This window comes from Artemia franciscana, chromosome 6 (genome assembly GCF_032884065.1).
Source record: "Artemia franciscana chromosome 6, ASM3288406v1, whole genome shotgun sequence".
Taxonomy (NCBI): Eukaryota; Metazoa; Arthropoda; class Branchiopoda; order Anostraca; family Artemiidae; genus Artemia; species Artemia franciscana.
Window position 1 is genome coordinate 7239563 of NC_088868.1, and position 27697 is coordinate 7267259.

At 35.7% G+C, this 27697-nt stretch overlaps 2 protein-coding genes across 2 annotated transcripts in view; both read right to left on the reverse strand.

The window, feature by feature from the left end:
• The window catches only part of LOC136027981 (protein CBFA2T1-like), a 95442-nt gene extending 94785 nt beyond the window's left edge, over positions 1 to 657 (reverse strand). Inside the window, exon 1 of the mRNA XM_065705481.1 lies at positions 484 to 657. The gene's annotated coding sequence lies outside the window, so the exon portion shown is untranslated. The remainder of the gene's footprint in view (positions 1 to 483) is intronic.
• Positions 481 to 27458, reverse strand: LOC136027980 (serum response factor-binding protein 1-like). The gene is made up of 4 exons (XM_065705477.1): positions 27401 to 27458; positions 12567 to 12632; positions 8460 to 8605; positions 481 to 2188 (listed from the first exon to the last, which is right to left on the reverse strand). The coding sequence occupies exon 4, from the start codon at positions 2104 to 2106 to the stop codon at positions 541 to 543; it is 1566 nt and encodes a 521-aa protein (XP_065561549.1). The 5' UTR covers positions 2107 to 2188; positions 8460 to 8605; positions 12567 to 12632; positions 27401 to 27458; the 3' UTR covers positions 481 to 540.
• Between the last annotated feature and the right edge of the window lie 239 nt (positions 27459 to 27697).

Sequence of the window (27697 nt, forward strand, 5' to 3'; positions counted from 1 at the left end):
AAAAATATAGAGGGTACTTGTCTACTTTATTCATCATCAGAACAAATTTACTCCATTCAAATGTCAAACCAGATGGCCACCGTATCTGTATTTTGTTTAAACTTGCAACACAAAATCAAATATTCGGTGCCTGTCTAGTTCATTCACCATTGCATCAAAGTCTATTCCCTTCAAAAAAAAATTAGCTGGTGGCTTATCTAAAAGACAGTTCCTACTCCAATATTTCACGCACTCGAATATTTTCTTCGGGGGGAAGCGTTCTTTGCCTTTTCAGCATTTTCCTTAAATATTTGTGGTTCGCTCTAAAGAAAAGAGGTGGTTATCTACTTGAAACATTCACTTTGTTTTTTCAGTATTTACGCTTGGCCTTAAAAAGCTCATTTTTTATCGTTTTTTTAAGACTATCACAAGCCAATGCGGTTTAAGAAATTATCCAAGTTGTTGTATAACTTAAATATCGTCAAAAGAGTTAAACCACCATACCTGTCTTTTAATTTATTGAATGCTTATATCACCAGAACAAATGATAGTTTGAATAATTTATTCGTCATCAAAACGAATTTTCTTCCCTTCAAAAGAGTTAATCATAATTTCTTTCTGTTTTCGCTTCGCTGCCCAGCTTGGATGCAAATTCTCTTCCACTTGAACCGCAACAGGCTTCTCAATTTTTCTAAACTTTTCACTTTTTACTTCCTCACTTTTATCACGGAAATTCATATGCTTAGAATCGTTCCTTCCACCAAGCGTAACAAAATTCGAGTCAAGTTTTTTACTATTTCGACGGTCTGAGTTGAATCGATTCGTGATAATTTTTTTGCCAGGTGTAGGAGCTTCAATATCATTATCCACGTTTCCACCAAGGAAAAACGCATCTGTTGGAACATGATTCTCCCTTTTACTTGGTTCTTCGTTCTTTTTACTTACTAAATCATCAATAGTGTCACTATTAACTTTATCTAAATGCAAGCGTTTAACCGTGAGAGCGCCTTCACTACGCTCAATAACGGAGTCTTTTGACAAAAGTGATTTCCAGTCAACATTTCTTTTGTCGTTCTTCTTCTTCTTCTTCTTAGTTGGTTTTGCTTTAACAGAATCTTTAAGAATCTCTAATTTCGACTGAAAATCAGCATTACTTTCATCAGAGCCACTGGCAATATTATCATTTTGCTTTGAAGAGCCTTCAGCATCAGAATATTCTGAATCCTCAGCAGCAGAATAGCTTGCCTCAGAGGGCGGCCGGCGAACATAACGCCCAGCTTCAACTGTTTCCTCATTACTGTTTGAATCATAACCTTCAGAATCTCCTGAATTCTCAGCATCAGAGTAACTTGTTTCAGAAGGCGGCTTGCAAACAAAAAGACCGGCTTCAACTGCTTCCTCGCCACTGCTACGGTCATAAGCTTCACTAGCATCCCACTTATTCTCATTTTTATTACCTTTTCTGAAATTTATGTCTTTTTCAGAAGCGTTAATTTTAGCAAGATTTTTCTGGGATGTCAACTTTATTTTTGGAATCATTTTTTCAATACTTATATTATTAATCTGATTATCACTATTTGTTTTATTTTCGTTTTTTCCTTTTTTCTTAGAGTAACGAACTCCCAAGGCCTTAACAAGCATAAGAACGCGTTCTTTTTTCACGTTATAGCATTCATAAAACAACGTGACTTTACTTTGAACAAATTTATGTGCAGAAAGCCTCGCCAGAGCCCTCTGCTCGGTCGGCATAAATTGCATTTGTTTCTCCAATTCCGATGGCGTTAGCTTTGAACAAAGCGCAAATTTAGAGACTAAGTCTGGATGCACCTTTTTCATCACCTGAAGCTCTTCAACTAATCTCTCAGCACGTCGATGGTACTTTCCTGCGTCTGCCCCTTTTCTAGAACGCCATTTTGGCAAAGTCTTCGATACTTTATTAATTACCCATAGGCGAGCTCTATTCACATCTTTTCTCATTTTAACTATATAACAATTCACATCTAACTTAGTCAATTCATTTTGGACAACTTCCTTGACGTTACCATTTTTATTTAAATTACTAGATGGCGCAGATGGCAAATCACCAATAGGAGACCCAGACGCGACAGCTACATCACTTTTAGTCATTATTACTGTGAACTCGTTTGCTCGATTAAAAAGGCTTTGATCTTATCCAACAGTTCACGCTTGACAGAATCGGGAATACTCGCTAAAATATAAATTCAAGAATAAAAACCTGCCCAAACATATATTTACAATAAAAGTTAGGCGTTCAAAGAGACTATTAGGGGCTAGGCTATTGTCTTTGATAAGTCCTAGGTTGATGAATATGGTAGTGGGAAAAATACTTTATCAGGTTGCCAAAAACAAGATTAGTTCAATCAGGAAATTAAATAAAAAAAACTAATTTTTTTAGCTGAAAGTAAGGAGCGACATTAAAACTTAAAACGAACAGAAATTACTCCGTATATAAAATGGGTTGTCCCCTCCGCAATCCCTCGCTCTTTACGCTAAAGCTTTTAATTGTTTTAAAAAGTAGAATTGTGGCAAAGAGTCAGACTTTAGCGTAAAGAGCGAGGGATTGCGGAGGGGACAACCCATTTTATATACGGAGGAATTTCTATTCGTTTTAAGTTTTAATGTCGCTCCTTACTTTCAGCTAAAAAAAATAGTTTTATTTATTTAATTTCTGAACGTTTTTGAATTAATGCATGTTCGGTTTTGGCTCTCCGCACATAAATTATTAAAATGAAATTTGTATATTAATTCTTTTTTTTGGCTAAATGGCTTTCTCTTAGTTTTGATCAGACGATTTTGAGAAATAAGGGGTGGAGAAGGAGGCCTAGTTGCCCTCCAATTTTTTGGTTGCTTAAAAAGGCAACTAGAACTTTTAATTTTTAACGAACGTTTTTATTAGTAGAAAATATACGTAACTTATAAATTAACAACTTACGTAACAAACTTTCATAATCTTATATTTTTATTATGTATACATGGGGGTTTGTATCCTCGTTAATACCTCGCTCTTTTCACTAAATCTTAAGTTTTGTCCCAATTCTTTAAGAATGACCCCTGAATCAGAAAAGCCGTAGAATAAATAGTTGAAATTACTAAAAATACTTTAGCATAAAGAGCGAGGTATTTATCTCCTCCTAAATACCTCGCTCTTTATGCTAAAGTATTTTTGGAACCCATCATATGCGTAATAATCTCTGTTCGTTTTAAGTTTCAATGCTACTCCTTCCTTTCATTTGAAAAAACGTTTTCATGTTTATTTTTCATTGTTTGCTTATAGTAATGCTAGAAAATCATGCGCCCTTTTCCTTGAATTTTTCTTCCCCCATGACAGATTCCTCCAAGAAAACATCCTCCAACATAGCCCCCTCCCCTCAGCCTCACCCCCCAAACAAAATAAAATCCCCCTGAAAACGTCTGCACACTTCCCAATAACCATTACTATATGTAAACACTGGTCAAAGTTTGTAACTTGCAGCCCCTCCCCCAGGGATTGTGGGGGAGTAAATCATCCCCAAATACATAGTTATTATGGTTTTCGACTAAGCTGAACAAAATGGCTATCTCCAAATTTTGATCCATTGACTTCGGGAAAAAAATGAGCGTGGGAGGGGGCCTAGATGCCCTCCAATTTTTTTGGTCACTTAAAAAGGGCACTAGAACTTCTCATTTCCGTTAGAATGAGCCCTCTTGCGACATTCTAGGACCACTTGGTCGATACGATGACCCCTGGGAAAAAGAAAAAAAAACAAAAAAAAACAAACAAATAAACACGCACCCGTGATTTGTCTTCTGGCAAAAAATACAAAATTCCACATTTTTGTAGATAGGAGCTTGAAACTTCTACAATAGGGTTCTCTGATACGCTGAATCTGATGGTGTGATTTTCGTTAAGATTCTATGACTTTTAGGGAGTGTTCGCCCTATTTTCTTAAATAAGGCAAATTTTCTCAGGCTCGTAACTTTTGATGGGTAAGACTAAACTTGATGAAACTTATATATTTAAAATCAGCATTAAAATGCGATTCTTTTGATGTAGCTATTGATATCAAAATTCAATTTTTTAGAATTTTGGTTACTATTGAGCCGGGTCGCTCTTTACTACAGTTCGTTACCACGAACTGTTTGATATTGGTGAATCGTCTGCATATTCTCGGCGTGATCAAATTCGGAATACTTTTAGGGCTAGAATTGGAGTGCCGGTAAAAGTTTGGCCACGAAGGTAAAGCTGTGAATCTGCAATTCGGGAACAGAGGGGGAAGGTGGGAGTTAAACTTTTAAAAAATTGTAATTACCATAGCCAAATTTGCTACGTTGTATAACAATTATGCGTCAAACAAACACATTTTCTAAGCAACCTTTACTTTATTGGAACAGAACATCCTAATTCAAAATAAAAAAAAACATACTTGGTCTATCTAAAAGAGATTAGTTCCCCTTCCCTCTTGAGACAAGATTTTGAATTATGTCACTTGGTTCTTTGGGACACATTTCAAAAACATCAAACAGCTCTCCGCATAACTTCACAAGAGGGGGGGGGGTCTAAGGTAGAATTCAACCCTAAAATTAGTCAAAGGAATGTCGCGTGCACGTATGTAAAAAACACAAAATTTTCAGAAGTAAAAAAAAGAAGTAATTTCAGCTAGTAAAAAGAACCTAAGCCCAGTACCCCCACCCGTGCTTACAGCTTCAGACCAGCTCCCCCTTTTACTCATTAAGCTAGCCCTATTAACTTAAAATTCAAAAAATCTGCTAAAAATATTTTTGAGAACGCAAAAACGAGCTTTAGAAATTTTTTGAACTGAAAACTTGGTCAACCAAAGAACCAGACTTTCATATTACCAGACATATATTTCATATATATATATACACCAAATATTACACAAAGCAGACTCTCATTTCGCGGTGGTACCCATAAAAAAAAAAAACCGCCCATGGTATAAAAACATAAAATTTTTACAACGAAAAGGAAAATAACTTCATGACTACTCTTCCGGTGATGAAAGTAAATAATATGTAAACGATATGATAAAACTATTATTATAAAATATAATACATATTATATATATATATATATATATATATATATATATATATATATATATATATATATATATATATATATATATATATATATATATATATATATATAAACATGTAAAGTAATTAATATGAAAGTAAATAAACTAAATAAATAAAATGTAAGCTTAACGTAAATATTACAAATAGATGGATTTCCCAATGAATACGCCAATTTAAAGACTCATAAAAAATAGGCGATTTTCAAGGAATTTCACATACAACGTAGTACTCACAATTGCAGGATATTCCATTAGGCGACCTTTTTTTAAAAAGAAAACTCAGCTTAATTGACACCATTTGAAGCTTAGTGTTTGCTAACTAGATATATAACTTAATATAACTATATAACTTAAATATCGATAGATCGATATATAAATGACGATGGGGACACAGGAAATGTTTGATTAGCAATCACCATCAACAAAGCTCAAGGGCAATCATTAGAATAATGAGGTATAGATCTGAATACGGATTGTTTTTCCCATGGACAATTATATGTTGCATGCTCAAGAGTCGGTAAACCTGACAATCTATCAAGCTTGGTGTTTGCTAACTAGATATTGAATATCATCTCTACTCGCCACTACCCATCCCCAGCATGTAAGAACTTGGACAAGAGAATAAACTTGCTTAGATAAATTACTATACTTATCTTGAGAGATAAATTGCTACAACGAGATAATTAAAGATTTAATTAAATTCTGGATCACCGCCACGCTTTGACCAATTTGAAAGATTAGGTTCATTTGGCAGTTTGAGGGTCTGCTCCTGTAGTCCATTATTATAAATTATTGGTTATTACCTTTGGCCTCAAATGTCGAATAACAAGAAATTATGCCTCTAAACTGATTGTAATATATAAAAGAGGTTAATATTGCAGTCTTTTTCACATACAGCAATACAATTTACTTTAATTCTGGATTGATTATAGTGAATTCTTTATTAATAGTGAAGTTTAAACTAAACCATCACGTACTCAAATTAAATTTTAAGCTGCTCCATTCTGACAGAAAAACTGATAAGCCTAAATTCAATTTGACAAGGAAATAAGAGCAGTTCCTTATTTTCGATTGTAGTGGATTAATAAATTAAATTCAGCTTAAATTAAAATAAGACTAAGCATTTAATTAAAGTTCTGAGTCACTGTCATGTTGACAAAAATGACCATTAAAGTTAATTTGGCAGTTTGTGGATGCGTTCCTGAATATAATTATTATAAATTACTTGTTATTATCTTGGCTCTATAATGCCAGCTACCAGGAAATCAAACCCCTAAAATGGTTACAACATATAAAACCGGTTAACATTGGAGTCGTTTTGCACTTACGGCAATTCACTTTGCTTAAATTCTGGATTAATTAAATTAAATTCTGGACTGGTTAAATTAGACTCTGGATCAACAATGAAATTTCAACTAAACCATCAGGTACTTAATTAAATTTTAGGCAATCTAATCTGAAAGAAAAAGTGGCAAGTTTCAACTAATTTCGTATCTTTTGAGTTTTAATATCAAGTAATTTGATAAGAAGAAACAAATTCCGGCTTATAATGAAATGATTAAATTTAAACTAAATTATCATGATTTAATAATTAAACGTTTGATGGAAACAATAATTAAACATTAGCAATCAGGTACTTATTTAAATCTTAGGCAACTCTAATCGGAAAGAAAAACTGGCATGTTTCAACTAATTTGGTATCTTTGAGTTTTAATATCAAGTAATTTGATAAGAAGAAATAAATTCCGGCTTATAATGAAATGATTAAATTTAAATTAAATTATCGTGATTTAATAATTAAACGTTTGATGGAAACAATAATTAAACATTAACAATCAGGTACTTAATTAAATCTTAGGCAACACTAATTTGAGAGAAAAACTGGCATGTTTCAACTAATTTGGTATCTTTGAGTTTTAATATCAAGTAATTTGATAAGTTGAAATAAAATCCAGCTTAGAATGAAATAATTAAATTAAAATTAAATTATCGTGATTCAATAATTAAACATTTGATTGATTTCCTGGCTGCAGTAAAAATCTTTTTCAAAAGACTGGCTCTTAAAATGTATTCGGCAGTTTGAGTCTTGAGTCTTAAAGCAACTTGAGTCTCAACAACTGAAGACGTTAAATGTCTCACTTTCTGAATTTGCTGCTTGTTATTGACTGTGACTTAATTGTATCTACATTAACAGATCCTTAAAATCTAAGTTAAGCATTGTTCTATACAAAAAAAAACTAATTAAAAAAATTAACTTGCAACTTAAATTAGGATAATTAAATTCACATTAAACTATTTAAACTAAATAATTATGCATTCAATTAAATTCTGGATCGATACCAGGTTTTGATATCCTCAAAACAATTATCATTAATTTCTTGTCAATATATTTAGCCTAAAATGGCAGGTAACAATAAATTTAGGCACTAAAATACTTTTAGCACATAAAAAGGACTAACATTTCAGGCCATTATATATTCTTGACAATAAAAATTGCTTATATCTTTGAGTTGTTTGTTATTGTTATTGAGTTGGAATGAACATACTAGAAAATAATTGATCATCATTAATTATAATTGAATTGTGAAACACACATTGAGCCTTAATATTATTCTGCTGTAGGTGTTTTTTTATCCATTGAACTTAATTTTATAGATTAGATATACGCTGCAAGTTAAATTTAAATATTGTTCAAGCCACAATAGATAACTAATAAAATTGAATTCTAACTTGAATTGAAACAATTAAATTACATCATAACTTAATGTCATCTTGATTTGACATAGCCTATAAATTCAATTTAAATATCAGTCTAGACCAAATGATTAAATTCCAACTAAACTATCTCCATTAAACCTAAGCCCTTCATTACATTATGTACTATGGTCCGATTTTTACGGATAAATAGCCCTTTAAATTAATGAGACATTTGATTCTGAATCTTAACCAATTCGAGAAATTAAATGTTTCACTTTCAAAGTTTTTTTTTTTTATTCGTCTTCACAATGGCCGTTTGACTTCGAATTAAATTTAAAGACTGTTCTATACAAAACAATGAATTAAATCAAATTCGGGTCACTTTGAAAAAATTACTTTCTTTAATAATTGTACCTTTTTTACACATTGGAAATTAATGCCCTCTACAACTGACATATTCTTTCGACTTAATTTAAAAGCTCTTCTGACAAAATAATTAATTAATCAAGTTAAATTCTGGCTTAATTTAAAACAATTAAATTTGAATTTAAAAAAATTATGGGCGGTTATCCAATTATGATAGAAAAATCAGCACTTCAAAAGATCGACACTGATCTATAAAAAAAAAATCTATTCTTTTATAAATCTATAGAAAAAGGGACAAAAACAATTTAAGAAAACAATCACCTCTAGCTTCTTTTGTGATTTCCCCAATCAATGAGTCGACAGTGACGTTATCAACACCAGTCTTCTGTATCTTCTCCCTGCAGAGGAGTTTCATGCGATCACGCCAGCCACACTCGATCAATCTAGATCTCAACAGGTCTTTGAGTCTGCAACAAAAGACACGTTAGTTTCATCATTAATCCAGATAACTCGATTAGTCTAGATACCAAAATCTGGATCAATCTAGATTACTAGATCAATCTAGAAACTCAATGAAGATCTCAACAGGTACTTAGGTCTGCAACAACAGACACTTTAACTTTATCAATTTTATTATCAATCTTGATCCATCTAAATACCTCAATCTTGACCAACCACTCTTTAAGTCAAACTATAAAACAAGTCCATTATAGATCAGTAATTTTTTTTATTTTTTGAGGGGATCCAATGGTCAAATTCCCCCTACCCCCGACTCATCTGCGGATATGAGTTGCACAGTTTCTTTTCGAATTATCAAATAGGGAAAACAAGTGTATTTTTTTTATAGTGAAACTACCATTAGAAGATGAGCAATTATCCTATGTGAAGGGGATTGCCCCCCCCCCAAGCCCTCTGATGTATTCGCTAAAGCTTAAATTGCATTTTATGAGTGTGATCAACACCAATAATATGCTGACACTTTAAGATATAGATTAGTACGCTTGGGGATAATGGCCGCCTCATATATAGGACGTTTTTGTTAGTTTTAAATTTCGATACCACTTTCGCTTCCATTAAACAAAAAAAAAAAAACATTGGGGAAAAGCTGCCCCGATTAAGCCTTCTTTCTTTCTGATGAAGTTTAGCTTTAACATTTCATAAAAAAAATTGGGGTGGAGGATATCAACAACTATTCTCATGCAATCATTTTTTTTTATTCTACAGGGGGGAGGGGGCTGTTTTCACAACAGGAGCCAACAGTTCATTGAAAAAATGCTGTTTCTAGGGGATGTATCTAAGCCCCTTCCACCTCTTTGCAGGTAAGCATATGCATAACCTTGTACTTCACACTCAAAGCACTTGTACACACAGAGTTAAACTCAGCTAGTTTAACTTTGAAGGACTACCTATTTCTAGTCAGTTTGCTCCAAGGAGACATTCTAGGTCCAATTCTCCTGCTGGTGTGCATGAACAACATGGAGAGATAGTTCAAATCTTACAATTATGCTTCCCCTACGACAAATGAAGTTGGGATTTCGAAATGCGTAGAGGAATTTCTTTAGTGACTTTTCGTTCTTGGAGTTTTTCGGACTCGGAATTTTCATGCTTGATTTTTTAAGGTTTATGAAGTTTTTTTAAGGTTTATGACCTTTTTGCATTTGGGAATTATTCCTAGGCTTTGGTTTGCCCCAAAAAGACATTCTAGGTCCAATTCTCCTGATGGCATGTATGAACAACATGAAGGGATAAAGAAATCTTACAATTATGCTTACCCAATGACAAATCAAGTTGGGATTTTGAATCACATTCCGAATCGCATGGCGATTCAAATGAAACCTTTTTGAACCCCCAGACTGACCAGATAAAGATTAGGGACTGTGTAAATAATTTGTACACAAACTTAAATTTAATTAAATAATTTTTAATGAAATCGAGATTTAATAGTTAAAACTTAATTTGTTAAAATTCAAATTAAAAATAGTAATTAAAACTTTTAAATTATGTCCAACCAAAAACCAAAGAGTTACTGATTTCTCAATGAAGAATGTAAAACATCACCCTGATCTCCATTTTAAAGGGGGTCAATAATAAAAGTCGAAACCGTAACTTCTGGAAGAGAATTTCTTGTCGGATATCACGTGGGCCGAACATATTGGCAAAATGCAATCTGCTCAAGAAACCTAGGAATAATCCCCAAATGCAAAAAGGTCAATGTGTCCTTCAACTGCTTACATCTTGAGTTAAGCGTTAAGCCTGTTATTGAGTAGACATGAAGTATTTTTTACGAGATGCCCCCCCCCCCAAAAAAAAAAACAACCTTATAGCTCCTCTTTGGCAAATCCAAAATCAAGTAATCAGAGCAGGAGCATTTGGTAGATATGCCACTACCCATTATAGGATTGCCTTGACGTGATGTCTATGTCAGTGCTTTCAGATACATACTCTATCCTCCATCAGAGAGGCGTCAAAGCTTGTGCCTTGCAGAATGAACCTGATGATATCTACAGCCAAAGTAGACACACTGCTCATCACATCTGCAGTAAAGAACTCCCACCAGGAATACATCAAAGAGAGCTTTGTTCAAGGTACTGTTGTCACATGGACTGACCACTCTGAAGATATTGCACCTCTCCCACCCAAAGCAAGAGATACCAGTAAAATTGTACACTAATCCGAAGTTATTGCGAACATTTGACAGGAATAAATATGATAGTATTTTTTTTTCTTTTTTAGAATCCAAAAAAGGAAAGAACTGCTTCCAGCATTGATACTACCACTTATTGGATCAGAACATAACCTGAATTGTTCATATATACATGATTGTTCAGGAATAATGAAAGACGGTGCAAAATACACAGATCAGCCAAGAGTAGGCAAGGTTGTAATTTACAAGAGCATATTTTTGAAAAAGCCGAAGTTCTGTTAAAAGAAAAATGACAACTCAATATTGATCAAGGCTTGTCGGAAAAGAACCACAATCCCATATATCAGGCAAAACCCACCAAGTTTCATCCCAATCCCTCCACTCTAAGCGTTTCCCAAAATTTTGGGTTTCCCTCTCCAACTCCACCAAATGTCACCAGATTCGGTCGGGATTTAAAATAAGAGCTCTGAGACACGATATCCTTCTAAATATCAAATTTCATAAAGATCCAATAACCCATTCTTACGTTAGAATTAGTATAACATAATAAAATTAGTAAAGCATAACAACAATAAAATTAGTAGTAGTATAACACTTATTCTACCCACCAAGTTTCATCTCGATCCCTCCACTCTAAGTGTTTTCCAAGATTTTAGGTTCCCTCTCAAACTCCCCCAGTGTCACCGGATCCAGTCGGGATTTAAAATAAGAGCTCTGAGACACGATATCCTTCTAAATATCAAATTTCATAAAAATCCGATAACCCGTTCTTAGGCTAAAATTAGTATAACATAATAAAATTAGTAAAACATAACAATAATAAAATTAGTATGTCTGTTGTTGCACTCAAAGATCAACTAAGATTGTCAATTTTCCAAACTAATTTTTCTAAGTTTATTTTTCCATGTTTTTTGTAAATTAGATTGAAACGTAATTTGACAAGGACTTATTCAAATGGAAATTTGAAGTCCCAGTCCTATTTTTATGTAGCAAAAAAAAATTGCACCACAGCTTTAGTGCTGATATCTGCCATTTTATGGGGAGGGCCTCATAAACCATAAGATACTGTTCATGGCAGGGAGTCCAAACCCACAAAAACAAGGACGTATTACATTTCAATCTAATTTACACAAAAATACCAACATAAAAATGGAAAAATAAACTTAGAAAAATGAGTGTGGACAATTGAATGAAAGATATTTAAAACTTGTACAATATTCTTCTTTTTTTAATGAGTAGCTTCAAGTTTTAACACAAAAGAGTTAATTTTTTTAAACAAATTTTATTTAAAATTTGTTTTATTTAAAATTTAAATTTATTTTTTTAAACAAATTTAGCAAATAGTAACCACACTGATACATAACTGTGAAAGGCAGTTTGACAAAAAAAGCATTTTCAGGCCAAAATTTCCAAAGCGGAGTAGTTCTTTTGGCTAATCTCAGGAATCCCCCCTCCATGCAGAGACGTAAACTCAAAGTAATTCACAAAAATTCAACTTCTCAGCATAAGCTGACTTATTATTTATTATCACTCTTTCTTCAAGCATAAGCAATGCTTCAAAAGCCTAATGCTTCAACGTGTGTTCAATCCATAGTATAGACCTTGAAAGTCTTGTTAAAACCTATGCTAATTTTAAAAGAGAATTTAAGGTAAGACTTTATTTTTCGGAATTGTATACTTTTTCCAGTGACATATAAGATTATAATACAAATCTAGGTGTTCATGCAGTATTGACAAATGGGATTACTGCCATTACTATAAGTTTTGTAAAAAATAAAACTTACCTATCCTTTTCTCCTTGCTCTACTAATTTCTGATTTAACACTGTCTGTGCCTTTAACTTCAAGTCACTAAAAAAAAAAAAAAAAAACTATCATTTTCCTGGGAAAAAACAAAGACTGGTATCTTCTTCTTTTTCTGTTTCAGCAAACAAGCGCTTTTTAGTCAAGACTATTCAGCCTTTTCCCTTCTGATTCACTCTGTGAGATGAACAGAGCTACTGGATTGGTTGCTGCTTATTTATCTTGAATCTGCTCAGATTTCTTTCAGTAAATCTTTTGATTCTAAGAGATGAAATATAAGAGGATAACAACTGATTTCTGAGCTGTGTCCAGGTATAGTCAGATAGACTCTTGGCTGAAAGTAATTTTGTGGTGTTTGAAGAATTTTAACAGTTTACATTGCAGTATATAGTGTGCATACATCAGTATATTACATTGAAATACGCAATGGTCTATTTTTTCATTTTTTTTAAATTACAATACCTACAAAGAGGGGAGGAGGAAACTGATATGAAAACGCATGAAAATTTAGCCCACTTGAACCAGAAGAAATTCTATGATAAAATTTAGAAAGGTGTTTATTGGGGAAGGGTGATATAATTGGATTGTTCTTATTTAATAATACCTCTGATAATCTCCAGCAATAAATGTCTCTAGTGGGGATTGGTCTCCCACTTGGCTGGTCAATATTTAAAGGATTTTTGCAATTTCATCTGCCTGATGGTTCCCCATTATACCTGAATGGCTTGGAACATACTGGATTTAAGTTCTTATGCCTTTATTTCATCAACTTTACAACTTCAAAATTCATAACAATTCATATCATCAAATTTCTTCTTCTTCTTCTTATTGGAACTATTTTGTTTTATTGGTAACTTGGTTACCATGTTAATTGCTGTAAATATGTGCCATACATCCATGGCAATTTGCAAACAGAACCTATGTCCACTTTCGTCTGAAAATGAGGTAAACATACAGAACAAAAGAGCTTGAAGGGATCTATCAATTGCTCTATTTAAAATGGACATGCCTTTAATCCCGACCAAGTTATAAATTGTTCAAAAAGGGCATAAAAAGCAGCACAAGTCTCTTACATTGTAAGTAATAAACATTTCAGTAATTTTGACATTTCCAGCAAGTTCTTATCAAAAGTTAACTAGGAATCAGTCATGATATGAAAACGCATGAAAATTTAGCCCACTTGAACCAGAAGAAATTCTATGATAAAATTTAGAAAGGTCATAGAGACAATAAATGTCTCTAGTGGGGATTGGTCTCCCACTTGGCTGATCAATATTTAAAGGATTTTTGCAATTTCATCTGCCTCCAGCAATTTTGACATTTCCAGCAAGTTCTTATCAAAAGTTAACTAGGAATCAGTCATGATATGAAAACGCATGAAAATTTAGCCCACTTGAACCAGAAGAAATTCTATGATAAAATTTAGAAAGGTGTTTATTGTGGAAGGATGATAAAAATTGAAACTGTCTTTACAGTTTCAAGTTTCTTAAATTCTAATTTGTGAGAAAGATTTTTCATTGTGTATTTTATATTCATTTTGCTCTCACTGTAAAATCATGAAAAGTGGATTTAGGCCCTTTTTGCATAGTACCATGGCTACAGGCTACCAGGTTTAGTGAGGGAAATAAACTTGATCAAGCTGTTGGTTTGCCTACTAGAGATCCATCAGCTAATAACTACAGGATACCAGGACAAAGAAGTTAGCATAATTTCGTTTCTTCATGACCTAATTTTACCTATTTGGATAATTTATATTGTTTTTCTGCTTATTCTTAATAAGTTTGTGGGGTCATCCAAGGGAGGATTTACTCATCTCATACATTTGTGCTCATTGCTCAGTTTGACTATTTATCATATACCAGGGGAGGATTTATTCATCTCATACATTTGTGCTCATTGCTCAGTTTGACTACTTATCATATACCAGGCCATCATACACCAGGTGAGGATTTATTCATCTCATACATTTGTGCTCATTGCTCACTTTGACTACTTCTCATATACCAGGGGAGGATTTATTTGTCTCATACATTTGTGCTCATTGCTCAGTTTAACTACTTATCATATACCAGGGGAGGATTTATTCATATCATACATTTGTGCTCATTGCTCAGTTTGACTACTTATCATATACCAGGCCATCATATACCATGTGAGGATTTATTCATCTTGTACATTTGTGCTCATTGCTCAGTTTGAATATTGGGCATGCCTGAGTTGATAGCAGCACTGATAAAAGCTGCATTTCATCAATACAACCTCATTGATTTAAGGATCATAATGCTTTAGGAGCTTCCCCACCATGTTGCATGCTGGAAATGTATGCAGTTTGTACAAGATTGTATGATAGAAATAAACTTGATCATCAAATAGTTAGTTTGACTAAAAGAATTCCATATACTCTGAGACATCAGTACTATGATGTCTTTGATGATTTGTTTCTGACCATTGATAAAGCTGTATAATGTTGTTGTTAAATTTTTGGATGAAGGATGAATATCACAGAGTTGAAAACTAGAAACAAATTTGCTTAAAAAATGAATTTTCTAATTAAAGACAACAAAATAAGAAATTCAAATAGAAAAAAAATGAAATATCAATTTGTCACCACCTATGGAAACTATTCTCAAGGGAAGAGAAGCAACAGGCTACAATTTGATTTACCAAGTTTGGTAAATCAACTACAACTTTGGTACAAACTACAAGCAGGTCTTGAAAACAACAATCCAAAACCCATTATTTTACTATTCAGTCACTTGAAGCCTCTATTAAACTACAAGTAGATCTTGAAAACTACCATCTGAAACACAATCTTTAACTATGGAGACACTTAAAGCATCTATTTAACTACAAACAGGTTTTGAAAACTGCCAAACCCAATATTTGACTACGGAGTCACTTGAAGTATCTACTAAACTACAAGCAGGTCTTAACAACTACTATCTCAAACCCAACATTTCACTATGGAGTCAATTAAGTATCTACTGAACTACAAGTCAGTCTTGGAAACTATAATTGGAAAACCAATATTTGACACTTGAAGCCTATACTAAACTACAAACATGTTTTGAAAGATACCACTGGAAACTCAGCATTTGATTATTGAGTCACTTGAAGCATCTACTTAACTACAAGCAGGTCTTTAAAAGCTCTCAAACCCACAATTTTGGAAAATTATGCAAAAAGATCTATTCAATGTTACAACATTCCATCAGAATATCAATGGAAACTGATGCCTTACACAATTGATAGATGCAAAAAGAGCCCTTGAATCACAAGTGGGAAAAATTTTAAAAGAAGAAAATAGTTGAAATATGGAAAAAGTGATCTAAAGAGCCTTTCAAATGTAAAATAATTTTTGGGAGAGTGTTTAAATCTTTGATGTCACATCAGCATTACACCACTCCTGCATGATGCTGACCATTGCATCCAGAGTACATACTAACAAACTAGTAAGGCATCCAATACTGAACTTTTTATATCAGGCATGTACTGCTGGGATGTTTATGCTGATAAAATTAAAGCTGTGTTAGAATTCTTTTAAGATTTTTGAACTAAAGAAAATATTTTGGCTTTTTATATTCCATTTGTCCTGCTGATAGGCAGAAGCCATTTGATCCAGAGTATATACTAACAAACTAGTAAGGCATCCAATACTGAACTTTTTATATCAGGCATGTACTGCTGGGATGTTTATGCTGATAAAATTAAAGCTGTGTTAGAATTCTTTTAAGATTTTTGAACTAAAGAAAATATTTTGGCTTTTTATATTCCATTTGTCCTGCTGATAGGCAGAAGCCATTTGATTACTGCCTAAATTTCTGAAAATTCTTGAAAAGCATACTGAGGAGAAAGAAGTGCTACTATGATTCGTGATATATGAACCAGACAAGTGCCCATTATCCTGTAGGAAATGTGTGCCATGCTGTCCAGTAAAAAATTGTGGTGAGATTAAATTGAAAAACAATCCTTAAAACCTTGGTTGAAAATCCCTATGTACCATGGTATTGCTTGTTATGTCCCAGATTCTATCTCTGAGGAATGATGTGATGTGAGAGCCCTATGCATTGGAAGAAACCAGGCTGTATAGAGTTTTCATACCATGATAATCTGATTGTAATCATTAGAACCTTGTCATTATCAAATATGAATGGATCAGAATTGATGAATATATACCCCTGCCTCCCAAGAGCTTCAATAGTCAGACTTTCACAGAAATGTCTGCTGTCTGTAGCAGCTACTGTTTGCTGCTCCCACTGTGGACAATAGGGGCATTTGAGTAACTGCAACTCCCCTTGCCTGAGCAGTCAAGTAAGCTTTGTGCTCTCAAACTGATTGCCCATGCTATAGTTAGAAATGTCCTGTAGCACAGAAGCTTTAGTGTCCTACTAAATGAATACAGGACCCAGAATAATGTCATGAAATATGAACAGAGATACAAAGCTGAAACTTCCATTATATGTCTACTGCCTACAGCAGCTATTGTTTGATGCTCTCACTGTGGACAATAGGGGTATTTGAGTAACTGCAACTCCCCTTGCATGAACAGTCAAGTAAGCTCTGTGCTCTCAAGTTGACCACCCATGCCATAGTTAGAAATGCCCTGTAGCACAGAAGCTTTAGTGTCCCACTAAATGAATACAGGAATCAGAATAATGTCATGAAATATAAACAGAGATGCAAAGCTACAGCTGTCCTAGAGTACAGTCACTCAATCTTAACTACCCCAGCCTCAACATTGTGAGCAAACATTTAATTCAGTTGATAGAAGAGCTTTAATGAAGGTACCCTCTTTGCATGCAAGGCTGTATCCAAGGGGGTTTGAGGGTTTAACCCCTCTCCCTAAACGAAAATCCTGGATGTGTCCTGGCATGTGCAATATACCAGATAAACACATTAAAGTAATTAGTGCTATGTACAGGAATAACACTGTTGCAGTTGAGGTAGAAAATGAGGTTAGTAGCTGGTTTCATATCAGGAGTTAAAGAGGGTTCTATCTCTATTTATATGGACCATTTGATGTGGCCTACATTACCCTAAGGGACACAGCATAAACCATGTGAGAAAACATAATCAAGTGGGGAAGTAAAACTTTCCTAGACTTAGATAATGCACATAATTGAAGTGTCCTATGTGAAAAAATTAGCAAAGTGAATAAACTTTTTGGTGTTTAGAGGGTTCAGGGTGCAAGTATATGTTTGAAAATTAATGTTAAAAGGACTAAGTTGTTAAAACTAGGGATAAGTGAAAGTGAAGAGGTAGTGTTGGGTAACAAGAAGATTGATCAGGTGGACAGCTTCACTTATCTATGTACTATTATTAGTAAAGATGTTGGGTGTGGTAAACAAGTTAAGGTATAGGTCTGGAATTGATGCTATTGAGAAGGATACACACTATATTTGCCAAAAATATTAAATATACATAATTTACAAAAACATATATTTAATACATTTTGACTGCACTTCTGTTATACTTAACCCCTAACACCCTAATGTGCAAATATAGCCTGGGCTATAGCAAAAATTATACATTTCCTATGTGTGGGTGTGTGTGTTTTTTTTTTTTCTTAATTTCATTAGTTTTGGTAACATTTATGGGACAGGTTGAAACAAGAAACAAGGTTAAAATGTCTAGGTAAGCACTAGTTAACTAGAAATGGACAAGTTAGCATAGGACATATTCTGCAGATAAAGGATGACAGAATACCAAATAACATCCTTGTAGGTTAGCTATCTAGGGCCAAACAAAAATCAGGTCATCCTCAAATGGAGTGGAATGGTGCTTCAAGGAAAGATTCAAGGTAAATGGCAGTAAATTTATGACAGTTCATATTATTGACTTTCCAATAAAGTGAATATACCACTTGATGCTTTTTTATGCTCTTTATGAATATAATAACTGTTTCTATTTAAATTCAAATTTAAGCACTTTTTGAGCTCTTGAAAATGACAAATTTTCAATTAAAGTAAGAGTTCTTGGTTGTTTTATGACAAAATAATACCATGTTTTCTCAGCACTGTTTTCTCTGTTGTTTTTGACAAAATAATACTACATTTTCTCAGTGCCTAAATTATTTATAAGGCTAGTTTAGGTTAGGTCAAAAAGTGCTTAAATTTGAATTTGCAATAGAAGCAATTATTATATTTGTAAAGAGCATAAAAAAAGGCATCCAGTGATATGTTCACTTTATTGGTAAGTAAATAATATGAACTGTTATAAATTTACAAAAATGGCAACTTCTTGGGAGGGTGTAAAGAGATGCTTTGAATAGATTGGGATGGAGAAAGAGCATGCATAGCTGTGTTGACCTTAAATGACTTGGTGCAATAGTGAGTCAGGTAAAATTGGTGCTAATAGTATTACTGGCTTTCATATAAATTAAATATACCACTTGATGTCTTTTTTTATGCTCTTTACAAATATAATAATTGCTTCTACCACAAATTCATATTTAAGCACTTTTTGACCTCTTAAAAATGACCTGTATATGGGGTCATTATAAATCTGTAATAGTTTAGAAAAAAATTTGGGCTATATATTTGCACATCAGGGGGTGGGGGTAAAGCATAGCATATATTAAATATGTAAACTAATGATTCCTTTTTTTTGGGCACAAACACATAATAAAAACAAGAGCTAAGAGCTCATATGGCACTTGTGACAAGGCAAGAGGAGCTAAGAGCCAAGAGATCATATGGTATGAGCTCTAACAAAATTCTATGAATCAATAGATTGATTTAAAAAGGAAAATAAGAGGGTTAATGCCGGTCAAGATTTAAAATAAGAGCTCTGAGTCACAAAGTCCTTCTAAATATCAAAATTAATTAAGATCCGATCACCCACTCGTAAGTCATAAATAACTAATTTTTTCAAATTTTCATTCTCCCTTTTGCCCCCCAGATGGTTGAATCTGGGAAAACGACTTTATCAAGTCAAATTGTGCAGCTCCCTGACACGCCTACCAATTTTCATCGCCCTAGCATGTCCAGAAGCACCAAACTCGCCAAATCACTGAACCCCTCCCCCCAACTCCCCCAAAGAGAGCAAATCCAGTACAATTCTGTCAATTACGTATCAAGGACATTTGTTTATTCTATCCACCAAGCTTCATCCCAATTCCTACACTCCAAGTGTTTTTCCAAGATTTCCCCCTCCAAATCCCCACAATGTCAAAAGATCTGGTCAGGATTTGAAATAAGAGCTCTGAGACATGAATTCCTTCGAAAAATCAAATTTCATTACAATCCAATCATCTATTTGTAAGATATAAATACTCCAATTTTCATGTTTTCCAAGAATTCCGGTTCCCCCCCTCCAACTCCCCCAAATGTCACAGGATCCGGTCGGAATTTGAAATTAGAACTTTAAAGCACAAGATCCTTCTAAATATCAAATTTCATTAAGATCTGGTCACCCTTTTGTAAGTTACAAATACCTCAATTTTCAAAATTACCCCCCCCCTCCCCCAATTCCACCAAAGAGAGCAGATCCGGTCCAGTTATGTCAGTCACGTATCTTAGACAGCTTTCTATTCTTCCCATCCAGTTTCATCCTGATCTCACCACTTTAAGTATTTTCTAAGATTTCCAGTCCCCCCAACTGCCCCCCCCCCCAATTACGCTTGATCCAGTTGAGATTTAAAATAAGATATCGGAGTTACGAGGTCCTTCTAAATATGAAGTTTCATGAAGATCTGATCACTCCTTCATAATTTAAAAATACGTCATTTTTCTTATTTTTCAGAATTACTCCCCCCCCCCCCCACAATTGAGCGGATCCGTTCCAATTATGTATATCATGTATGCAAGACTTCTGCTTATTTTTCCAACCAAGTTTCATCCCAATCCCTCCAATCTATGCATTTCCCATCATTTTAGGTTTCCCCACCCCAAACTTCCCCCAATGTCACCAGATCCGGTCAGGATTTAAAATAAGAACTTTGAAACACGATATCCTTCTAAAAATCAAATTTCATGGAGATCCAATCACCCATTTGTAAGTTAAAAATACCTCATTTTTTCTAATTTTTCAGAATTAACCCCCCCCCCCCAACTACCCCAAAGAGAGCGGATCCGTTCTGGTTATGTCAATCATGTATATAGGACTCATGTTTTTTTTTTTCACCAAGTTTCATCCCAATCCCTCCACTCTAAGTGTTTTCCAATTTCTTGGTTTCTCCCTCCCAACAACCCCCCACCCCCAATGTCACCAGATCCGGTCGGGTTTAAAATAAGAGCTCTGAGCCACAATATCCTTCTAAATATCAAATTTCATGAGATCCAATCACCCATTTTTAAGTTAAAAATACCTCTTTTTTCAGAAATATCCCCCACCCAACTACCCAAAAGAGAGCGGATCCGTTCCGTTTATGTCAATCATCTATCTAGGACTTGTGTTTATTTTTCCACCATGTTTCATCCCAATCCCTCCACTCTAAGTGTTTTCCAAGTTTTAGGTTTCCCCCTCCCAACTTCCCGCCCCCATCACCAGATCTGGTCGGGATTTAAAATAAGAGCTCTAAGACACGATATCCTTCTAAACATCAAATTTCATTGAGATCCAATCACCCATTTGTAAGTTGAAAATACCTCATTTTTAAGAATTACTCCCCCCCCCCCAACTACCCCAAAGAGAGCAAATCAGTTCTGATTATGACAATCATGTATCTGGGACTTGCGCTTATTTTTCCCATCAAGTTTCATCCCAATCCCTCCACTCTAAGTGTTTTCCAAGATTTTAGGTTTCCCCCACTTCAACTCCCCCCAATGTCATCAGACCCAGTCGGGATTTAAAATAAGAGCTTTGAGACACAATATCATTCCAAACATAAAATTTCATTAAGATCCAATCACCCACTCATAAGTTAAAAATACTTCATTTTTTCTATTTTTTCCAAATTAACCGGCCCCTACTCCCCCCCAGATGGTCAAATCGGGAAAACGACTATTTCTAATTTAATCTGGTCCGGTCCCTGATACGCTTGCCAAATTTCATTGTCCTAGCTTACCTGGAAGTGCCTAAAGTAGCAAAACCAGGACCGACAGACAGACCGACAGAATTGGTGACTGCTATTGGCAAGTGCCATAAAAAAGAAAAAATCAGCAATGGTTAGTTTACATATTTAATATATGCTATGCTTTACCCCCACCCCCCTGATGTGCAAATATATAGCCCAAATTTGTTTCTAAAATATTACAGATTTGGGTAAAATTCTAGTTAATTGACTTCTCACTATCTCAGAAAGGGTTTAGGTTAGGAAAATGAAACTTTCAGGGATGAATCTACAGACTAAAGTATGTCCCGGGAAGGTATTTTGAAGCAACTACCTCTACTCCTTCTCCCTCTAGAGGGGCTTGACCTTTAAAAATATGTGTGTTACAAAAGTGAAACCTTGCAAAATAGGTCTTCTGCTTAATTGAAGTACATAAAGTTTGGTTATCATATTCAAAGTCCAGTGAAATTTCGTCAAAAAGCCACCAACAGACCAGAGAATTGAAGATTGTGTGATTTAAATGTGTTTGTCTAATTAGGCTAAACTTACAAGACCTCTGTCAAGAGATTTAGATAGTAAATGACTTCAGCATAGGCTTCAGTCTAGTCAAGGTTACTCTGCTGAATTTCATCGGCTGTCGAGTGAGGATTGGTTGTCTGAAGAATTATCTGGATCTAAAATCAAATTCTTTTGAAGAATTTTCCATGCAAAGCGAGCCGCGAAATAATATTCCCGATAGGTAAACGTACACAGGTTGTAAGCAGAAGAGGGGCGGGTGCCTGCCGCAAGAGCCGTACGTACCTGCTGGTATTTAGTTACCCTTAAATTGCGGGGAATAGGTGAGCAGGTCCCGACGCTTCCCTTATACTTGTGTACGCTATCCGAAAATTGCGTTGAATGCTGTGACGTAAGCGATGGGGACTCTCGTACGCAATGCTGTACTGAACTTTCTCACGCGATCCATGCAAGCGGGGAACAAAATTGAAAGCATTGTTAAGCGAGCTGTGGAGTTCTTTGATCATGCTGAAATTCTTAGTGCGAAGGAGAAACTTATAACGCTTGCCAATGAGATTGGTTATGATTACGTCTATCGGAAAACGGCAAACGATTCTGATAACGTGATGGAAATGGCGAAAATCCTAGCCCTTTGCGCTAAAGAGAAAAAGCCCTTACCTACTTTCGTAATTTTTGATCCGCAGGAAGTGCCCACCTGCCCTGATGAAGTCAGTGCCTGCGTGAGAATAAAAGTAAACGAGATGTGTCGAAAGTTTGATGCCGGATTAGGGGCTATCGCGGATAAGATCAAACTTGCATCTGAACAGTGTGCTCAGCAGCTCGCCGGGGTATCGCAGCAATGTACTACCATAAGCGACGCTATTTCCCAGGGCTCACCCACTCCCCGTTCAGCAGCGAATCCGCCATCAAAGCCACTTTACTCGGTGGTTGTGAAAGCAAACGATATGCCGCCTGAGTTAACGTCCCCACAATCCCGGAAAGACTTCTTTGCAAAGGTTTGCCCTAGCGACGTAAGCTCCGATTCTCTTACTCTGAAACGTAGCAACGATGAATGGAAGATTCTTGTCCAGTCTCGAGATGCCGCTACCCAACTTGCAGAAGCAATGAAAAGGAAGAACATAACCACTAAAGTCAAAGTTCCCCAGTTTGTCGGTATCATGAAAAGAGTACCCTCATCAGTTAGCGAGAGTGAACTCTGTCAAATTGCTGGTTGCGACAAAGTGGCGCAATGCGGATCTACGAGAGCGTTCAAGTTATTCTATGCAAGTCGACAAACACTTGAAAACGCTATCGCGAACCCGCTGAAGATTTGTTTAGAACTGTTCAGGATTGAAGAGTTCCGCTTTCTACCGAGGAGGTGTTTCAAGTGCCATGCTGTTGGTCATTTAGCAGCTGACTGTTCGCAACCAGAAAGGTGTTCGCGCTGCGGTGGCGATGGTCACAGCTCTAGTAAGGACAACCCATGTAGTAATCCGCAAAAATGCCTAAACTGCGGCTCTAGTAGACACTCTTGCTACCATGCTGCTTGTCCCTTTAACAAAGCCCAGCCTAACACTAGCACGTAAATGGAAAATCGAATATTCTGCTGGAATATGAACGGTAAAGTGTTGGACAGAATCCCCCTTCTAACTGACCTTTCTAAAGAATATAACTGTATTTGCATACAGGAACACTTTCTGACCGATGATAGTGTAAACCTTCTAAAGTTTTCCTCGGATATGCATTACCTCGTTCAACCTGCGCGAAGATCTGGGACTCGGGGTCGTCCCTCTGGTGGCCTAGCCATAATCACGCGCTCTAACTCGGGGCCCCCCGTATGTGTCGAGCAGAATGAATGGTTCCAAGCTGCCAAAATGCATGGCGTGTTTTTCGTAAATGTTTATTTACCAACCAATTACAATGACATCGCTTCAGAAAAGAAGTTTGCAAAAGCATGCCAGAAGCTCGGAAAGTGCCTCCTCAGTTTAGTCCAGAAATCATGCCCTGTTATAATTCTTGGTGACTTTAACTGCAATCTCGACGATCATTCCTGCCCTCGGGCTGTACTATTGCTGAACGCCTTACCAAGCGGATTTAAAGTTGCTAAGAAGGATAAGTGCTATTCCTATATCAGTACCGCAAAAACCGTCTCAAATCTTGATCATGTAGTAACTTACAAACTGGACCTAGAGTCAGTCTCGGTTGGATCTGACGGTGCCTATTCGGATCATTTACCTCTCTCTTTTGCAATACCAGCCGTCAGTCCCCAGTGTGCTCCAAAAACCAAGCCTGAGCCAGCACGTGATTGGAAAAAAGTAGTCCGTGAGCAGTTCCAGCTCAATTTGTGAACAAATTTTGAAGAAAATTAAAGTGCCTTTCCACCTCCTACAGTGGGATTGTGACCTAACGGAAAGCGAGATACGCCTGCAACTGAACATGTATTTCTACGAAATTTGCCACTCCTTGAGAGTAGCTGAAAGGGTTGCTGTCCCATTACGTAGCGTCCGACGTGGGTCGCGAGTGAAAGGATGGGCCTCTAACAGTGAGCTTGTGAAGGCAAGAGCAGCTGCCAAGTTCTGGCTGGGGGTTTGGCACGAGTGCGACCGGCCAAAAAGCGGGGTAGTCAATGAATTGCGGGTTTATACAAAACGGCGGTTCGCGAAAGAGCTACGAAAACATCGTAGTAGCCTCAAACGGGAAACAGTTTCAAAAATCATTGAAAACCCTAATTTGGTCTGGAAGCTCCGTGCCAGGCCTGTAGAAAGTACGGGACAAAATGCTAGTGATATAGATGAGGAAATATGGGTAGATTATTTTGCTGCTGAATTCTCCCCACCAGATGAAGTGAAAAATAAAAAGTTTAGCGAAGAGCTCGATCAGCTTATGACGAAAGAGCATAATTACCTCGTGATTTCTAGTGCGAAAATAACCCACCTTTGTCAAAAATTAAAGAAGAAATTATCCGCCGGTGCCGACCAAATCTGTGCTCTACACCTACTGAATGGTGGTCCAGTTCTATCGGAGCATTTAGCAATAGCTTACCAAATTATACTAACACATGGTATTGTACCGGACATTTTCTGTTTAGGTGTGATCACTCCAGTTTTGAAAAAGGGTAAACCTGCTCATGAACCATCGTCATACAGACCCATTACTGTATCATCTGTGTTTTACAAGCTATTTGAAAAGCTCATAATTTCGGACATTAAAGCTAGTTGTAAAGTGCCTCCCCACCAGTTTGGATTCCAAGCTGGCTTAGGATGTGCCCATGCCTTGCATGTAGCTGCAAATGTTCTACTGGATGCCCACATTTCGAAAGAAAGCCTAGCTATAGGTGAATATGATGTACAGCGGGCTTTTGATTCGGGTATCCATTCTCAGAATATGGTTGAGCTGAGAAAGTCCGGAGTTGACCGTGCTATTGTCAAACCCTTGAACGACATGTATAGTAGGCTCAAGGTCCGTATTAAACTGTCAGGTAAATTAAGTCGTAGGTTTGCTGTGGTGAAGAAAGGTATAAAACAGGGAGCCGTATCATCACCTGATCTGTTCAACAACAGCATATCGACGGCCCAGTCAAAAGTGGCCCCTTGCTGTATTTTTAAAGGCATTGACGTGTCCCTAGTTGGGTTTGCAGATGACCTTCTAAACTTTTCAAGAATTTTGTCTTCTTTGGAATCTAACTTTAAAATTTTGGAGATGGAGTATGATGAAATTGGGTTGAGTTTTAATGTGACAAAATGTGAAGTACTGTTATTTAACTGGAATGCCTCTCAACCCGAAATCCAACTAGGGTCACAGGTGGTCATGCCCTCTAAGTCAATTGTATACCTGGGTCTGCCGATCGGTGAAACTCTTCAGCATACACGAGCACTGCTTGTAAAGCACATCGAGAAGAAGATCAGGTCAGCTTATGGAGCTTCGGTTTCCTCCAAGCGTAATCTAAATAGGTCGCTGCGTGCACAAATATTTGTTGCTGTTGCCTTACCCCATGTTCTTTACGTTTCGCCGTTCTGGAAGTTACTTACAAATTCGAATAAAGTAACTATAAGAAGAATATTCTTCAGGTACCTCAAGTTCCTACTTGAGATGCCATTAAGAACAAGTAATTCTTACCTAACGAGGCGGTATTCAGTACCTGACCCATTTACTGCGGTGGAAGCGTGTCTTGAAAAGTACCGTGATAGAGTAGAAGCGAGTAACCACCAGTGGACCGCCATTCTTACATAGTTGTATTATAGTTCCTTCGTGATTATTTTCATTTCAAGAAGTTTCGTTGTGTTTTGTATGTGCGTTTTCTTCTCTTTTGTTTTTTATCCGTCTTTTGTTCAATTGTGACGGGTTTTTCCAATATATTTATTATTTATTTATTTATTAATAAAATTGTTTTCAGCTTCATAACTTTGCTCAATTCCATTTTATAAGGTTTTAAAGATATGCAAATATATTTCTTAAATTTTGAAGAAAAAAAACATTGATTTTGCTCAAAATTCTATTCAAATAGCCTAACAGGAATTGCATTTTCAGAACTAAAGGCAGAGAAAAAGCAACTAGTAACTGAATATTAATGTAAAATGTTCTTTTGTCAAAATTTCAATAGGTATAAACCTGTCATGTAGGCAAATTTCAGGGCCCTCTAGAGGGAGAAGGAGTGGAGGTGGATACTTTAAAATACCTTCCTGGGACATAATTGAGCCTGTAGACCCATCCTTAAAAGTTACATTTTCCTAACCTAAACCCTTTCCAAGATAGCAAGAAGTCAATTAACTAGAATTTTACCCAGATTTGTAATGACCCCATATATAGGTCATTTTTAAGAGATCAAAAAGTACTTAAATCTGAATTTGAGGTAGGCTAGAAGTGATTATTATATTTGTAAACAGTATTAAAAATGCATCAAGTGGTATATTCACTTTATATGAAAGCCAGTAATACTATTAGTACCAATTTTACTGTGAGTTGTTAGTAGTAGTGGTAGGTCTAGGCTATATATTGCCCAAAGTTTGCTGAGTTTGCAACTGCCCTAGAGGCTTCTTTTCAGCTTAGGCTATGTCTCATCAATGGATTAAAATTTGCCAATACAAAAGCTTGTATGTTTGGAAAGGTTGTAAGAAGAAGCTGTCAGTAGTTCCTTCATTTTTCAGCCTTGCTTGGTAAGGAAGAAAACTGCAAATTTATCTCTGGGTATAGGCTATTCTGAACTTCTAGATCACATGATATGTTATGTGATGATTAACTTATGTTATGACGTATTCAATGAGAAAATCCAGCAAATTTTGCAGTCATGCCTGTAAACCAAGACATTCCAAATTTAAAACATAAACTATACCTACTCTGGATTCATGGTTGTTTTAATCTTTTCCTCATTTGGTATACAATTGCAGCGTTGCCATAGTAATTGCTAGAGTGCTACAATTCCATAGATTTGTGTGCTACATATCGATTTTCGGTGCTATAATCATTTTTATTGCGCGCGTGGCTATCGTGGCTTTCGTCGCGACACGCTCACGGGCCGTTAAAGTTTACTTGATTATTTTTTATGTTAATTGTCTTTAAAATTTTCTGTGCTTTCTGTTTTGCCACATTTGCTCAGGTCAATTTTTTCCCTGATATTTCAGATGCTTTT